General features: G+C 37.4%; 1 protein-coding gene across 1 annotated transcript in view; it reads left to right on the top strand.

Annotated features, from left to right (window-relative positions):
- Positions 1–4,506: 4,506 nt before the first annotated feature.
- The window catches only part of LOC120415336 (dystonin), a 175,352-nt gene continuing 164,749 nt past the window's right edge, over positions 4,507–15,109 (top strand). The window contains exon 1 of the mRNA XM_052706987.1: positions 4,507–5,269. Within this exon, the coding sequence (XP_052562947.1) occupies positions 4,921–5,269 (349 nt within the window). The 5' untranslated portion in view covers positions 4,507–4,920. The remainder of the gene's footprint in view (positions 5,270–15,109) is intronic.

Genomic DNA, 15,109 nt, shown 5'->3' with positions numbered 1-15,109 from the left:
ACGAAAGGAAATTAATCGTTAATTATGTATAATTTTAATCAAGGGAACTTTTTTTAAAACCCTTGTTAAAACTTTAAAGAAAAAAAAATAGATTTGATGATTTCTTATATATTAAACTAAAATTTGGTTAATGAAGCTCAGAACGAAAAATAGATTGGAAAAAATAAATACCTCCTAATTCATAGATAAAAATATTCCTTGTATTTTTTTAAATTGGTTAACACTTCAAAAAGTGTCCAAGAAACTTTTGTTACTGTCCATTCTGATCACCAAGTCTTCGGCAAAGTTGTAGGTTTGGTGAAGATCATTTAGAAAATGTTACAGTGATCATTCCTAAATTTTTATTTGTTTTTAATAAAAGAAAACATCAAATATTAAAGGAAATACAATCAGCATCTTTTTATTATTGATTATTTATAAAAAATAAATGATTCTGTAAAAATATTAATATTATTAAAATTATATGTTTATGAAGCGAAATTTAATTTGAAAGCGAAAAATAATGTATTTTTAAAGTATAAGTTTTGGAAAGCGGAAAAATGGGTTTTCAATTTAAAAAAAAAACAGATTTTTGTTTAAATTTACATATCATTCCGAAAATAATATTTTAAAATATTCAATTTTCTAATCTTGCTGATTATGAAAAAAAGAACTTCAATCTTGACTAACTTTTTTAAAAGGCAAAAAATAACGAACAGGATTTTTAAAAAATGCTTTTTCTCTATTTTAAGTACATTTTTTATACTTTTCTTGAATATTTTTAAAATATTAATTTTTTTATTCTAAATTGATTTTGAAGAAGCAAAATTTATTATGAAAGTGAAAAATATTGTAATTTTTTTAAGTATAACTTTTGAAAAACGGAAAAAATGGGTTTTCAATTTTGTAAAAAGAGATTTTTGTAAAATTTACATATCATTCCGAAAATAATATGTTTTAAATATTGAATTTTATAATCATTCCGAATATTAAAAAAGGCTTAAAAAAGGATCCTTTGAAAATTATGTTTGTATTTCAGTATTTTTTTTGTGAAAATAAAACTGTCCATATTTTCTCAAGTTCAAAAGTTGACTTCAATCTAAACTAACTTTTTAAAAGGGCAAAAAAATATGTTCAGGATAATTTTTTTTCTATATTTAAGCATATTTTCAAAACTTTAAAAGGAAAATAAACAATTATTTTATTTATATGTGTGAGTTTGTGTTTGTGTGTACCCACTGGCCGGCAGCGAAATTATGGGAAAATAATATCATTCTTCAAAAGCTCAAATTTGTTGGGCTTCAATGGTCGTCTGTTCTAATTCCGTGGTAGAAGAAATTGTTTAGCAAAATAAATATCAAACTTGATTTTATTGATCTTATTTTTTACAAAAACCTGCTGAATTTCAGAGAACTTCCTAACGCCTTCAAAACACCGGAAAAAAAGGAACAACAACAAATCGCGCCAGACTTTGCGTCAAGTGGGTATCAAATTATGTCACCTACATTCCGCTTCGCGATCCCGCGGAGGACACACTCGGGTGGTAGTCATCGAAGTCACGGCAGCAGCCTTCGCGGCAAACCTCCCACGCGAACGGCTTCCCACGGAATGTCATTGTGGCAAGTCGGCGGTAGTTTTTGCACCTGGCGAAATCTGCGCTCTTTTTTCGGGTTGTTTTTTGGAGTTCAGCGGATTGACATTTGCGGCAATAATAAGTTAATCCTTGGTTATTGTTCGTTCGAGGGAGAATGAAAGAGCCTTGATTAAAGTTTTTGGAGCGCCCACAAGTGTTTTGGGGGGAGAATTTATTTTTGAGCGCAGCTTAAACCATATCTTAATCTATTTTATACCGACGGCTTACGGATGTCGATAATTGACAGTTTATAACTGGTGACAGTCAGACCTTTTAAGACGAAATTCAATTTGCAGTTATTGAAGTCGCGCGAGCGCAATGAATAAAATTCAGACATTAAGGCACTTCAAATAAATTTATGTTGGAGTGGAGAACACACGTGTTGAATATTTTCATTATTTTTAGTCATAAGTTGATACTTAAGTTGATTTCAAAAAGTTTTTCATCGACCTAGATTAGAACCAAAGCTCTTTGGATGATCTTCCGTCACTTTACCGCAGTTCAAGGGAAAAGTGCTCTCCATGTTCAGCTCGTCTGGTTAAGCTGTACATTCACAGCTAGCAGATCAGCTGTCAATCAGTGTGATCATTTAGCAGTCACATTCTATGTCAGATGATTCTGGTTTGGGTGTACGACTCTTCTATACAAATTTTGCGTTGACATTCCCACAGCTATCCCTCGTAAAGCCAATCCACTCGAACCCTTTTCCCAGCAAATCTTCTCCACTTGACGACCGTAATTCCACTCTCTTCCACTGAGTTCGATTCGAGAATCCGTGTCACAGTCGTCAAGTGACGCATTCTCGCCAATTCCGGGCGGCCCCCTCTAATTGACTGCAATCAAGACAGCTTAATTCACGCTGACTAGTCATTGAAGTCACTCGGCTTCGATTCGAAACTTCTCAATTTGAATTTCGCTTCGGTTGTCTGCGTGTTAGGTGCCGCTGGCGTAGGTGGTTCTTAATCGGTGACGTCACTGCCGCAGGTTGATCCAACTTAAGGTGCCACTCCGTCACTTGGACGTTTCACTTTCCGCGGCGTTCCCCCGTTTTGGATATGCGCCCAGTTTAGTGGTGTTGGTGCGATCGCGGCGTCTTGTTTTGTTTTTTTCACTCTTCTCTTTTCTCTGAATCGTCGGCGAACTCCTTACAAGTGGATTCGTCGTAGAGTGCGGCGCAAGTGCCTTGCACCAATACAGGCGCAGGTCCTGGCGCTGTGTGGGTGCGGGAACTTGGCTGGGAGCCCGGCCGTGTGCGATCGGCGCTGCTGCAACTCTTTCAGTACTGGTTTGAGTTTCGTTCCGAACGGTTCACATTTCGTCGCTCTCTCTTTCTCGAAATCGGTTGTGTGCTGTTGTGTCTGTGTCTTGAAAGAGTGTGTTTTTCTTTCTTGTTGAAGAGGTAGGTTTGGATACCAGCAGTGAGAGTCGAGACGGTGCGAAGAAACCTCCGCGAAGAAGACGAAGAAGTTGTCGAGTGAATCTTCGACGGATATGTAGATTCCGACGAGGCTTGTGACATGGAGAACTGCTAGCGCCCCCAGAAGATGATACGTCGCAAAGTGTAAATTTCTTGAGCTATCGAGGCTCGAAGCTGGGTCTATTTTTAGCCCGCGAGAAGATTTCTTGGGAATGAAACAGGGAGAGCAGTAACAATTGATTTATGCCTTCCTGGAATTTTGCATTCACTGAAAAACGGTCGAAGTATTCGGCGTTCGAAGATCTGGAGTCCGGAACTCAACGCACTCTCCCAAAGTGCAGCCGAGAAAGTGCAGCAATTGAAAAATTGATTTTTAATTCCCATTAATTGAACCTTCGATGGAAGTCTCGCTACCCATTAATAGTCGAAGGCCGCTGAAGATCCGCGCGATACCAGCACGGCTTCGAAAGGGCATAAATCATCATTACACAATTTATGGAAGTGCAATTTGAGAGGAGCGGGTGCAATTCCATTGATTACGCGCGAGATGGAGGTTACGCGCGAGGACCCCCCAAAAGGTGTTACGACCTCGGGTGACGTAACCTCCGAAAGCTGTGGGAGTGCGCGAGATTCCCTGATCAACGGACCGTGCCGATTGATCGACATTTGACGGTGCGCTGGTCATCGTGCGGGGTCGTGATTCGGTAATAACTGCTGTCATAGTCGGTTCGTATGAATCTCAACCTCAAACTGTCGGATAACTCTTTAGAGAGTCTCAGCCGTCAAAAGTGTAAACAAGGAGGTAGTGTCACTCGCTAACCCAGTCAAACGAATGCACCATCTCCAGCCGGACTCCAACTTTGCATAATAGTCCAACAGGATCCGGGTTCCCGTGAGACAGCCCACTCGCAAGATTGCAGTAGAACCAGCTTCTCTGCATGGTCCCTTCGCCGCTCCCTTCCCAATAAATCCCTCCACATTCCACGGGCGAAAATTCGCGATCGCGCAACGCCAACCCCCGGGTTGATTTTATGAACCGCATTTTAATTCCGAGAAAAATTCCCCTTGCCCAGCGATCCCGGAACATACCTGTGCTAACCTCTTCGTTCTCTCAGTCCCTTCGGACCTGTGCGCAGACACGTCGTAAAGTCTCTCTTGGACTTCTTCGCGACCACGACACGAATACTTCTCTACCACCAGACACAGAATTCCGCAGGCGATTCCCCAGCGCGATTCATTAGTGTCCGCGACCTCTTGTCCGCTTTCAGCCCGTTTTGTGTATGGTTTTGTTTTTGCACACTCTCCGTCTTCGGCACGGAGAAACCGGTCTGCCGAACGATTCTTCCGCGCTCCGCATTTGCCTACCTTAGAAAGTGCGCGACCTGGGCGCGCGCATGTATCTGTGTCACAGCCAAGTTCAGATGTGTGTGGGTCAGTTCTCCCTTGTTGATTGCCTAAGGTGGTATCTTTCTTCCAGAGATTGTGGTAGACGACGACCGCGCCGCGCGACCGCGTATCGAAACGAAAACATGAACGACGACGAAGTTTAGAGAGCTGTGAAGACGATCTTCTTGCGTGTTTTTTGGCGTTTACCGTGAGCGCATTCAAAAAATATCCCGAAGAAGAATCAACGGCACGAGAGATGTCCGCAGGGGCAAGTGCTTGACAGTGACCGAGTCAGTGAGTGAGTGTGTACTACGAAGATATGCGAAACTTGTGCTGAAGACAGCCGGAAGAAAGGAAGAACTCTGCGAAGCAAAGCTGTGTGCAAGTTAGTGATCGAACATCCGAAACCGGAAGTGCCATCAGATCCCATTTGGATGTCAGTGCAGTGAAGTTCGAGTGATACCAAGAAGCTTCCAAAAATAAACGAATCACTGAGGACACGACGATGTCCACACAGTCCTACTACAAGGATCGGCTCGGGTTCGATCCGCGGGAGGCCTTGGCGGACAACAACAACGGGGACGTGTCCCCGCCGCTCAAGTCTCCCCATCAACGGCACAGCGTATCCGGCGGATCCGCCTCCAAACACTACTACAGCAACAACGGAGGCGGATCCCCAAGTCCGTCCGGGTACAACAACGGTAACGGTAACGGCGGGGACTACTACAGCCGTGCTAGTCCGGCCAAGCGCCACAAGCATTCCTCGTTCAGTCATGGCGCTTCCCCGGTGACCGGATCGCCGCTGAACGTGACCAGCCAGGGTGGATATGAGGACGCGTTGACCCAGTTCAAAGGTACAGAGTTGATGACTATTTGGGAACATTTTGTATGGGATTCGATAGGTACGTCAGGAAGGCACAGGCCACTTGAGTGATCCGGTTTGTTTGTTCCCTGTTCCTCTGTCTGTTGGTTGTTTTACCATGTCCTCGATGTTGTTTGATGAATTAACGAGTCGTTCCCGGTGTGCGCGTTTGCTGTGCGGTGTGTGTGGCGACAGCTGCTAACATGACAAAGAAAGGTGCCGCGCAAAAAAATATGGTATCCCTTGCGATTCCAATGTCTCTATAATTTAGGAATTTAAAAAAAAACAAGAATTGTGTAACATAAATATCATGAGTCTAGTTTCACCATTTTCTCAATTTCAAAGTGTCTGGCCTAAACGAACAAAATTCAAAATATTTAATATTTGAAGATCCAGAGAGTTTATAAATTAGCGATTCTATATCATCTGTAAACACGGATACCGAAAATTTAAAAATTTAGTTAGTAAATTTTATCAGTTCTTATAGACGACTGAAAAGTTCTTATCAATGAGAATTAAGTAATGGGTAATTCTCTACCAACTCACACGAAATCGGGAAAAGTTGCCCCGACCCCTCTTCGATTTGCGTGAAACTTTGTCCTAAGGGGTAACTTTTGTCCCTGATCACGAATCCGAGGTCCGTTTTTTGATATCTCGTGACGGAGGGGCGGTACGACCCCTTCCATTTTTGAACATGCGAAAAAAGAGGTGTTTTTCAATAATTTGCAGCCTGAAACGGTGATGAGATAGAAATTTGGTGTCAAAGGGACTTTTATGTAAAATTAGACGCCCGATTTGATGGCGTACTCAGAATTCCGAAAAAACGTATTTTTCATCGAAAAAAGCACTAAAAAAATTTTAAAAATTCTCCCATTTTCCGTTACTCGACTGTAAAAAATTTTGGAACATGTCATTTTATGGGAAATTTAATGTACTTTTCGAATCTACATTGTCCCAGAAGGGTCATTTTTTCATTTAGAACAAAATTTTTCATTTTAAAATTTCGTGTTTTTTCTAACTTTGCAGGGTTATTTTTTAGAGTGTAACAATGTTCTACAAAGTTGTAGAACAGACAATTACAAAAATTTTGATATATAGACATAAGGGGTTTGCTTATAAACATCACAAGTTATCGCGATTTTACGAAAAAAAGTTTTAAAAAAGTTGGTCGTCATCGATCATGGCCGTTCATGGTCACCCGCGACAGACACGGACGACGAAACAAAGAGAAACGCAAAAAGTAACTTTTTCAAAACTTTTTTTTCGTAAAATCGCCATCTATTAACTGTGTGAAAGTGAATTCATTGAATTATGCTAACGATTGAAATTATTATTTTTAAAGATCATCAAGGAATTTTATGAATTACTCAGAAAAAAAGGAGATTCAAAGTATAAAAAAAAAATACAATCATTCGAAAAGATTTAAAAAGATTCAGAAAGATCTAAAGCTGACCATGGAGATTTCAATGGCTGTTAAGGGATTCAATTCGATGAAATGAAGATTTCAAAAGTTTACAAAAACATAAAAAGTAGATTACAAACATGATGCTCGTTTAAGAAAATTCAAAGTAAATCAAAACTTTTCCTGGGTTTTGATATGAAGAATGTAAAAGTTTCAAATATGCTGGATTGCAAACCTTGAAAAAAAAATAAGAATAAAATCTATGTCAGTCTGCATATTAATTATTTGGGACAATGTTTTTTTTGATAACTTATTCTTAAAAGTATTCAAGAAATTTAAAGATAACAAAAGAAATACCGACAGATTCATGCAGAAAAATTTAATTAAGAAATGACTTAAGGGGTTACATACATGTAGAAAATCACCAAATTTCATGTTACAGAAAATTTATTCAATCCACTAAAAAGATGATTTTCAATCACTCCTGAAAGTTTCATGAAGATATTACATGATTAAACTGAGTAAGAGACGATTTAAGATCAAAATTTTGCCATGCGCAAAGCGGACTGTCAAACTTTGTGAGCGTTTTTCTCAAAACACCGAGTTGATTTACCGGTGCCACGATATCTCGAGATGGGATGAACCAAATTGGCTGAAATTTGAGGTGAAGACTCCCAAGACATATCCTGTGTGCATGACGAAGCCCGATTTTTAAATTTTGCTTTTTTAAAAAATACAAAAATCAAATACTGACAATTTTTTATATGAAAAACATAAAAGTATTTTTATCTTTTTTTTAAAATGAAATTTTTGAAAATCGGCATTCGTCATGCACACGGGAATAGTCTTCACCAAAATTTTGAGCAGATTTGGTCAGAGCAGTGTTGAGATATCGTGGCACCCGTTTTTTGAAACTGCTAACTTCAAATAGCTATAACTCGGCAACAGTACAACCAAATGGCTTCAAATTTGTTTTGAGTTTTGCATTTAGTCATATTTTTTTGTAATTCTAGAAAACAACTTTGAATTAGAACGTTTGTTTAATCAATTTACCATGTGCCGTCAATCAAAACAATATTTCCTTCCAATACAAGTGCTAAGAAGTTCAACTTTTTAGCGCTCAAGTCAAAATATACAGAACCTATTTCGATTTTTTAATGGAAAATAAGTAGTTTCACAACCGTGTTGCAGAAATTATGTTTAGTAATCTATCAAAAACTTATCGAATGCCAAGTTCAGTGCATTTCGATTCTTAAATGTTCAAACTCTCATACAGAAGATTCAAGAGGTTTAAAGGCAAGGGTCGTGATTGCTCCAAAACGACTCATTCACTCGCGACCATAAATTGAAAGCGACAAAAATTGCTCTGACCGTTTCCTACCGTTTGTAGCTTCCACACCATTCGTTACAGAATATTCTCTCTTTGCTCTCCCTCTCACTTCAATCGGGTAGTACAGCGAATGGTTCAGAGAGACCAATTGCGGTATGTCGCTCAGTCGCTGAGTCGAAATAGTTTGCGATCGGCTTCGTTTACTCAGTTATTAAACTGGTTTACAAGCATTTACAAGCAATTTCCATCATGCCAAATACAAATTTACAGCAAACTGTGGTAGTGCAGGCCAAATGAGCGCCAAGCTGGTATGTTGCTAGATTCTCTCCTCTCTGAACGTATTCGTGTGTGACTCGCGTCGACGGACGGAGTGGGCAAAGAAGTTCACAAAGTATTTGTGTAGCTGGGAGAACCGATTGAGCAAGTCGCTGGCAGCCTGAGTGGACTGGTTGCGAGCTGCAGTCGGCAAAGATTCGCTCGGTGATGAGTGAGTGATTTCTGATCTTTGAACCTTGTTTAGAGGGTTTTTGATATTCTTAAAATCTAAGGAATTAAGAAATCTCAAGAGATTTAACAAAATATCAAAGCGAGTTTTTTTTTAATATACGGAATCAAGGTTCTTGAGAGATTTAATGGTCTTAGCAGATAACAGGAATTCAAAAATGCAAGAGGTTTAATGTTTCGGAGATTTAAAGTAACATTTGACAAATATGAAATAGAGACAACGGAATCAAAAGGGCTCTTCAAGCGGCAGTTCGCACCAAAAACAAACCCATCTCAAAAATTCCTTCATTTTCTTGCCTTTTGCAAACACGACAAACCCCCTAGTTCAACACAAAACAAGAAGACGACACTTCCTGTTGAACGCCGGGGTCCGTCTTCACCATCATCATCTAACGCTACAGCGAGAATCGTTCAAATTGCCGTTAACCTCTTCGTCGTTTGAGTTCGTTCGTGCGTCTTTTTTTTTTTGCATGCCACCACTAATATTTGAAATTTCAGGGTGGCCACTCAAGTCGGGAAATCGGGAAAGTCGGGAAAAAGTCGGGAATTCGCCAAAATCCGCCAAAAATCGGGAAAAAGTCGGGAATTTATGATTTTTTGTCAAAAAGTCGGGAAAAGTCGGGAATTCCAAGCATACTTGTTTGAAAATTAATTTTAACTCTTGAATAATTTTGTTATATTTTGTACAATTTTCAAATTAAATTCACTCAATTCTGCTTTTGTAAATTACTGTAAATTTAAGGATCTTTTCACAATTTCAATATATTTGAGTATGGAATAGCTGTTTAAGACATTCAAATCTTAATAAATATTGGATGCAGTTGACACCGATTTTCATAATTGTTTAGATGAATCTAATGATAAAAAAAAGTTAATGAAAAACTAATATAAAAATAGAGCCTGGTGCTCAGCTTAGAGTTATGATTCTATTTAATTTTTTCACATAGATTGTATATTTGAAAACTGATTTCAACTTGAGTTTGGCAATGGTTTTTTTTTGTAAATATTTTTAATTGTTTAGCTAAATTCATTAAGTAATTTCAAAAATATTTTTTTCCAAAAGTTACCCTTGACAGGGTTGTTACGGACGGCGCGGATTGCGCGGATGGCGCGTTTCGCGCGGATAGCGCGGATTTGGCGCGGATTTGCTGACTAAATTTGCTCAGGCGTGGATTTCGCGCGGATGGCAATTTTGATAAATAAATAGATAAATAGATAGAATTACATTTAAGTTATTAAGAAAAATATTATCAAGAATTACGAGAATTTGTTTTTTTCCATTGAGTGCAATTTCAATTTCTTATTAATAGATTTTTTTTCTAAAAATACGAACCGTCGAAAAATGAAGATTATGTAGAGATTATTTTTTAAATGTATGGTTGAGAATTTCTTAAATAAAATTATTACTACACTTAACTCATTTCTTAATATATTCGGCTCTGAATTCAGTATTTCTTTTGAGTTTTGAGTAATGTTTTTTTAACCTTATTTATTTTTAATTTTATAGTGGATATATACAATTTGCCTTTGAATTTCAGATGGGATCTACCCGTAGAAATATTTTTCTAAATTTAAACATTCTTGCCGAAAAATAAAAAGATCAGTACATTCAAAAAGTAATGCTACATCATTCAAAATTCAAATTTCAAAAATTCGATTTTTTTATGTTTTAATTTTTTTTAATCAAAGTTCTTAAAATTCAGATTAACATTTTTCGAATTTCTAAAATCGTAATTTAAAAAATCTGAAATATCTAAATTCAGAATTTTGAAATTCTGAAATTCAAAACTCCAAAAAACAAAAAAATCTAGAATTTAAAATTAAAAAAAAATCAAAATTTAAAGAAAAATTCAAAATTTAAAAAAAAATCAAAATAAAAATAAAATCAAAATTAAAAAAAAATTCAAAAAATCTAAATTTAAAAAGTCAAAATCTGAAAATTAAAAAATATTAAATATAAAACAATTTAAAAAACAAAGAAAAAGGAAATCTCAAATAAAATTTAAATTCTTAAATTCTTAAATTCTTAAATTCTTAAATTCTTAAATTCCTAAATTCTTAAATTCTTAAATTCTTAAATTCTTAAATTCTTAAATTCTTAAATTCTTAAATTCTTAAATTCTTAAATTCTTAAATTCTTAAATTCTTAAATTCTTAAATTCTTAAATTCTTAAATTCTTAAATTCTTAAATTCTTAAATTCTTAAATTCTTAAATTCTTAAATTCTTAAATTCTTAAATTCTTAAATTCTTAAATTCTTAAATTCTTAAATTCTTAAATTCTTAAATTCTTAAATTCTTAAATTCTTAAATTCTTAAATTCTTAAATTCTTAAATTCTTAAATTCTTAAATTCTTAAATTCTTAAATTCTTAAATTCTTAAATTCTTAAATTCTTAAATTCTTAAATTCTTAAATTCTTAAATTCTTAAATTCTTAAATTCTTAAATTCTTAAATTCTTAAATTCTTAAATTCTTAAATTCTTAAATTCTTAAATTCTTAAATTCTTAAATTCTTAAATTCTTAAATTCTTAAATTCTTAAATTCTTAAATTCTTAAATTCTTAAATTCTTAAATTCTTAAATTCTTAAATTCTTATATCCTTTAATTCTGTAATTGAAGTCTAAAATTCTAAAAATTTTTAGAAGAAAATATTTCAAATATTGGAAATGCAATTTGTTACGGAATGAAATTTTAGTGAGGAATTTGGAATACAATCTGTATTAAAAAACATAGATTTTGATTTGATAAATTTTTAAATTTTGTTTATATTGGTTTATAATTTTCTATTTTGTTTATATTGGTCAAAATTATTGTTAAGTCCCACTGATTGGCAAAAATATATTTTTTTGTGACACTTTTCTTGAAGTTTCTTGAGGTATTTTTTTAAAGGATTTTTTGCTTTCATTCCTTCAAACATAAAACGAGTTTAATTTTTTTGTCAAATACTTTCTGTATTCGTTTTTTTCTTTGGAAATAACATTTCTTGAAAGTTGGTCGCGATTTTTTTATATGGCGCGGATTTCGCGCGGATGGGGGTTTCGGTCGGCGCGGGTTTGGCGCGGATTTTTTTTCGACTTTCGCGTAACAACCCTGCTTGAACTTTTTTTGTGAGTATAAGTATAAGCGTTGAAACATGATAAAAATATTGAATTTGCAAAAAAAAAAAACAAGAAATTTTGAGTTATGGCAAAATTGTTTAAATATTTTGCTTAAAATAAGTGGGAGAAATAGGAATAAAATTTTAAATTCTGTTATCTTTAACATTTTGCTATTTCCAGTTGAAACGAAGTATCAAAAACTGTGTTTTTACTCTGAGTCATAATAATGAATTTCCCTTTTTGACGTATTTTTTTTATTTGTTGTTCAGTTTCTGTGTTTACAAAAATTGCCAATAGTTGGATGTTTTTAAATTAATTCAGAATTTTTTTTTTCGGTGGTTGATTTTGACATTTCTTATAGAGAGTTTTTGTTTGAAATCATTATTTAGATAGAAATGCCTATTATTTGAGCTTTCTGGAAAAGTCTGGAAAAAAGTCGGGAAAAAGTCGGGAAAAAGTCGGGAATTTGAAAATGGGATTTGAGTGGTCACCCTGAAATTATTTGCCTTATCTTAGCGTCGTCTTTGAGGATGGAACCAGAAAAAAATCCATGAATGAGTTGATGACGAGTCTTGGTGACACACGAAAAAAAAAAAACGGTGCTGCGTGAGTCAAAGTCTTGACCGTTGGGCCGCCCAGAGTTGATTTATCGAGATTTGACGACGAAAGTCAAGTCACAACCCGCTGCTGTCTTTTAGGGTGAGGTCATTTCAGCTTTGTGTCGAAATTTGCGGTGAATCGCGACTGGGCTGACTAGACACTAATTAAGCAATTTCGGAAAGATGGGTGATTGGACCTTTTGTTTTTTTAGAGTTAGTTGAAGGGAGATTCAATCATGGAGTTGTTTTACGAGCTTGGCGGCGTGTCGTTTCTCTCTTTTTGATGGGTTTAAGTGTTGATTGATCGTGGAGCAATACAAGTTGAATAGTGGTCAAGGAGACTAGGGCTTCTCAGAAACAAGTTATTTAGTTCAACTCAAAAATTCAATAGTGCAGAGTTGCAATTTGTGTAGTTCAGAGATTCAAGATCGATCTAATATTTTTAGTGAAGTCTTTCAATAAACTTTGTATATAACCTAATCAAAGAATCTTAGACGTGATTGGTTCAATAACCCCGAAGCGCCAATCCTTCAGAATTGTATCCAGAGATTCAATAATTTTTGGAGAATCCTAATATCAATAATCAAAAAATGCAAGGTTTCAACCTTACAAAGATTCCAGGAGTTCCAGACCATAGCTAAAATACCAAGGTGCTAATTCCGGAATGTCAGGAATCTTCGAAAATTAACTCCTAGATATTTGATATCCAAAGTATTCCATCAAAACTAAACCAGCATTGTAGACTTGATTGATCCAGGACAATCCTTCAGATTCATGATAGAGATTCAAGAATTGTTGAAGATTTGTAGATCAAAAATCTTGAAATGCAGGATTTCATCCATACAAAGATTCCAGAAGATCTAAGCCATAGCTAGAATCCCAGAGTTCTGACTTCGAAAAGTCAGTAATTTTTAAATCTAAAATCTAAGTCTTAGATATCCAAAGTATTACAGAATCTTCGACTTTATTGATCCTAAGATCTTCAAGAAGCGAAGGTTAAGAATCTTGAATTTCAGTTAGGAAGTTTCGAATCTCAAGATATTCCTTTCAGAGTAGAAGTAACTACCTCCGATCTCAACCCCATAAAATCTAGTACAACTTCACTGAGGAAACACCCAACCCCGAACTCCGTCAAACTCCACGCCGATCGCCCAGATCGAACGCCGCCGCCGCTCCCACCCACGACCGTACTTGAACTCGTCGATCCGGGGCACCATGTTCAGCGGGTTGAACTTGCCGTAACTAGCCGCGCCGCGGCGTTCGCACATTTCCATAGTGGGTCACCTCTCGATCGCGGACGTGACCTAGATCTTACAGCCAGACAGCGAGCGACCAGTGGGATGTGGGAGCATCCGGATGAAGGAAAAGTAGCCAATTCCGCTCGCCGCGGATCAACTTTCGATCTACACGGGGCGTGGGGGCGCTTTCCAAGTAGCGCTGAGATCAAGTACGTATACAGCTCAAGGTCGGGCGGTCGTCACAGGAGTTTGTGTCTACAACTGGCAAGAAATTGGATACAGCCGAGCGCGGTCTACGACGCAAAGTCCCCAAGTCTTGTGGTTGCCTCCGACCCTCGGCCTAGTCGATGATTTAATTAGAAGTGTAAACACAATGGAATGGATTCCACTTTTGGTGTTGAATTTGTGCGAGGCGACGAAGTCTGACGCCACGCTCTCACAAGTGGGTGATGACGCTGCGCTGCGCGCTGTCAAGACGAGTTTGGGTACCTAGGGCAAAAAAAAATGAAGCAAATGAGATAAGATGATTCAATGGCTGGTGGGGACGAGTGCCGTTGACAAATGCGACGAGTTACCGTTCTTTTGCGTTGGAAGTGCTGGCGTTTCTTCGTAAACTTGATCTGTAACGAAAACGGTTGATCCGTTTGGCGTTACGAAGTGTTCAAGATCTTCAACTTGATCATGGTCAGGAGTTGGCACCTCGGGGACATCGAAATTGGTCAAGAGTTTGAGCGGCAAGTTTTTTGTAGACATGTTGTCTACAAAGTACTTGTGAGTTGAAACTACACAACGGTAGGATGTCCTCGCAGCTTCAACTCAGTCCTACAAACTCAGTCTCGCCAAGTAGCTCAACCACCTTCGATATTGACCATGTTCAAACCGCGATCACCCTGCTAGGAGGTCCAAGCTCATATTTTTTGGACAGCACTCAACGCACATGGCGGTCACGGGAAGTGGTTGATTTGTAAACAATCGCCTTGGCGACGATTCTGCTTCTTGAAACTCCCAGCAGCACTTGATACCAAACGATGCAGGTCAGATTACGGTGCGGGTTTCTTTCGAAATTAAACGATTGTTCCTCTGCCGGACAAAGGGGTTGTGCCGCCACGATACTTGGAGTTTGTTTTGGTTGCGGCGGAAGGAATCGATTTCAAGTTTCAAAACAAGCAACTTCACTTTTGAGGTTATGTTCTGAAACGTTTCTTCAAGTCGACTTCAAAAAATGCTGATTGTCTTCAACGGTCGTGAATCATCCTGGCCATTAAAAGCGCCACCTGTCCTCGAGACTTGGCGAAATCATTCGCGCAGAGATCGTGCCATGAATTTCTAACAAAAAAAATGTCGCCGACATTAGATCAAGTCGCGGAATAACCCAGGTCCTCAACCACCTTCCGCGGGCTGGTATTGGTGACATCGCGAACTTGTTCACAACTGTGTCATAATCAATCAGGTAACCGCCTCGACTGGTACGATTATGGGCTTTTAAAGGTGTTCAGCATTGCGCTGGGAGTTTACTTGGGTGAACGCATCAATCAGCGTAAATTTTTCTGCTTTTTCAAAGTCTAAGAAACGTGAGCTGTTTAAGTCGGCGGTTGACACGCCGGCTATTTCAGGATGTTTACGTCGCGTGGTGATCGGTTACGGGGAGACCTGACGCCG

The sequence above is a fragment of the Culex pipiens genome, chromosome 2 (genome assembly GCF_016801865.2).
Source record: "Culex pipiens pallens isolate TS chromosome 2, TS_CPP_V2, whole genome shotgun sequence".
Taxonomy (NCBI): domain Eukaryota; kingdom Metazoa; phylum Arthropoda; class Insecta; order Diptera; family Culicidae; genus Culex; species Culex pipiens.
This window is presented reverse-complemented; position numbering and strand designations above follow the sequence as displayed.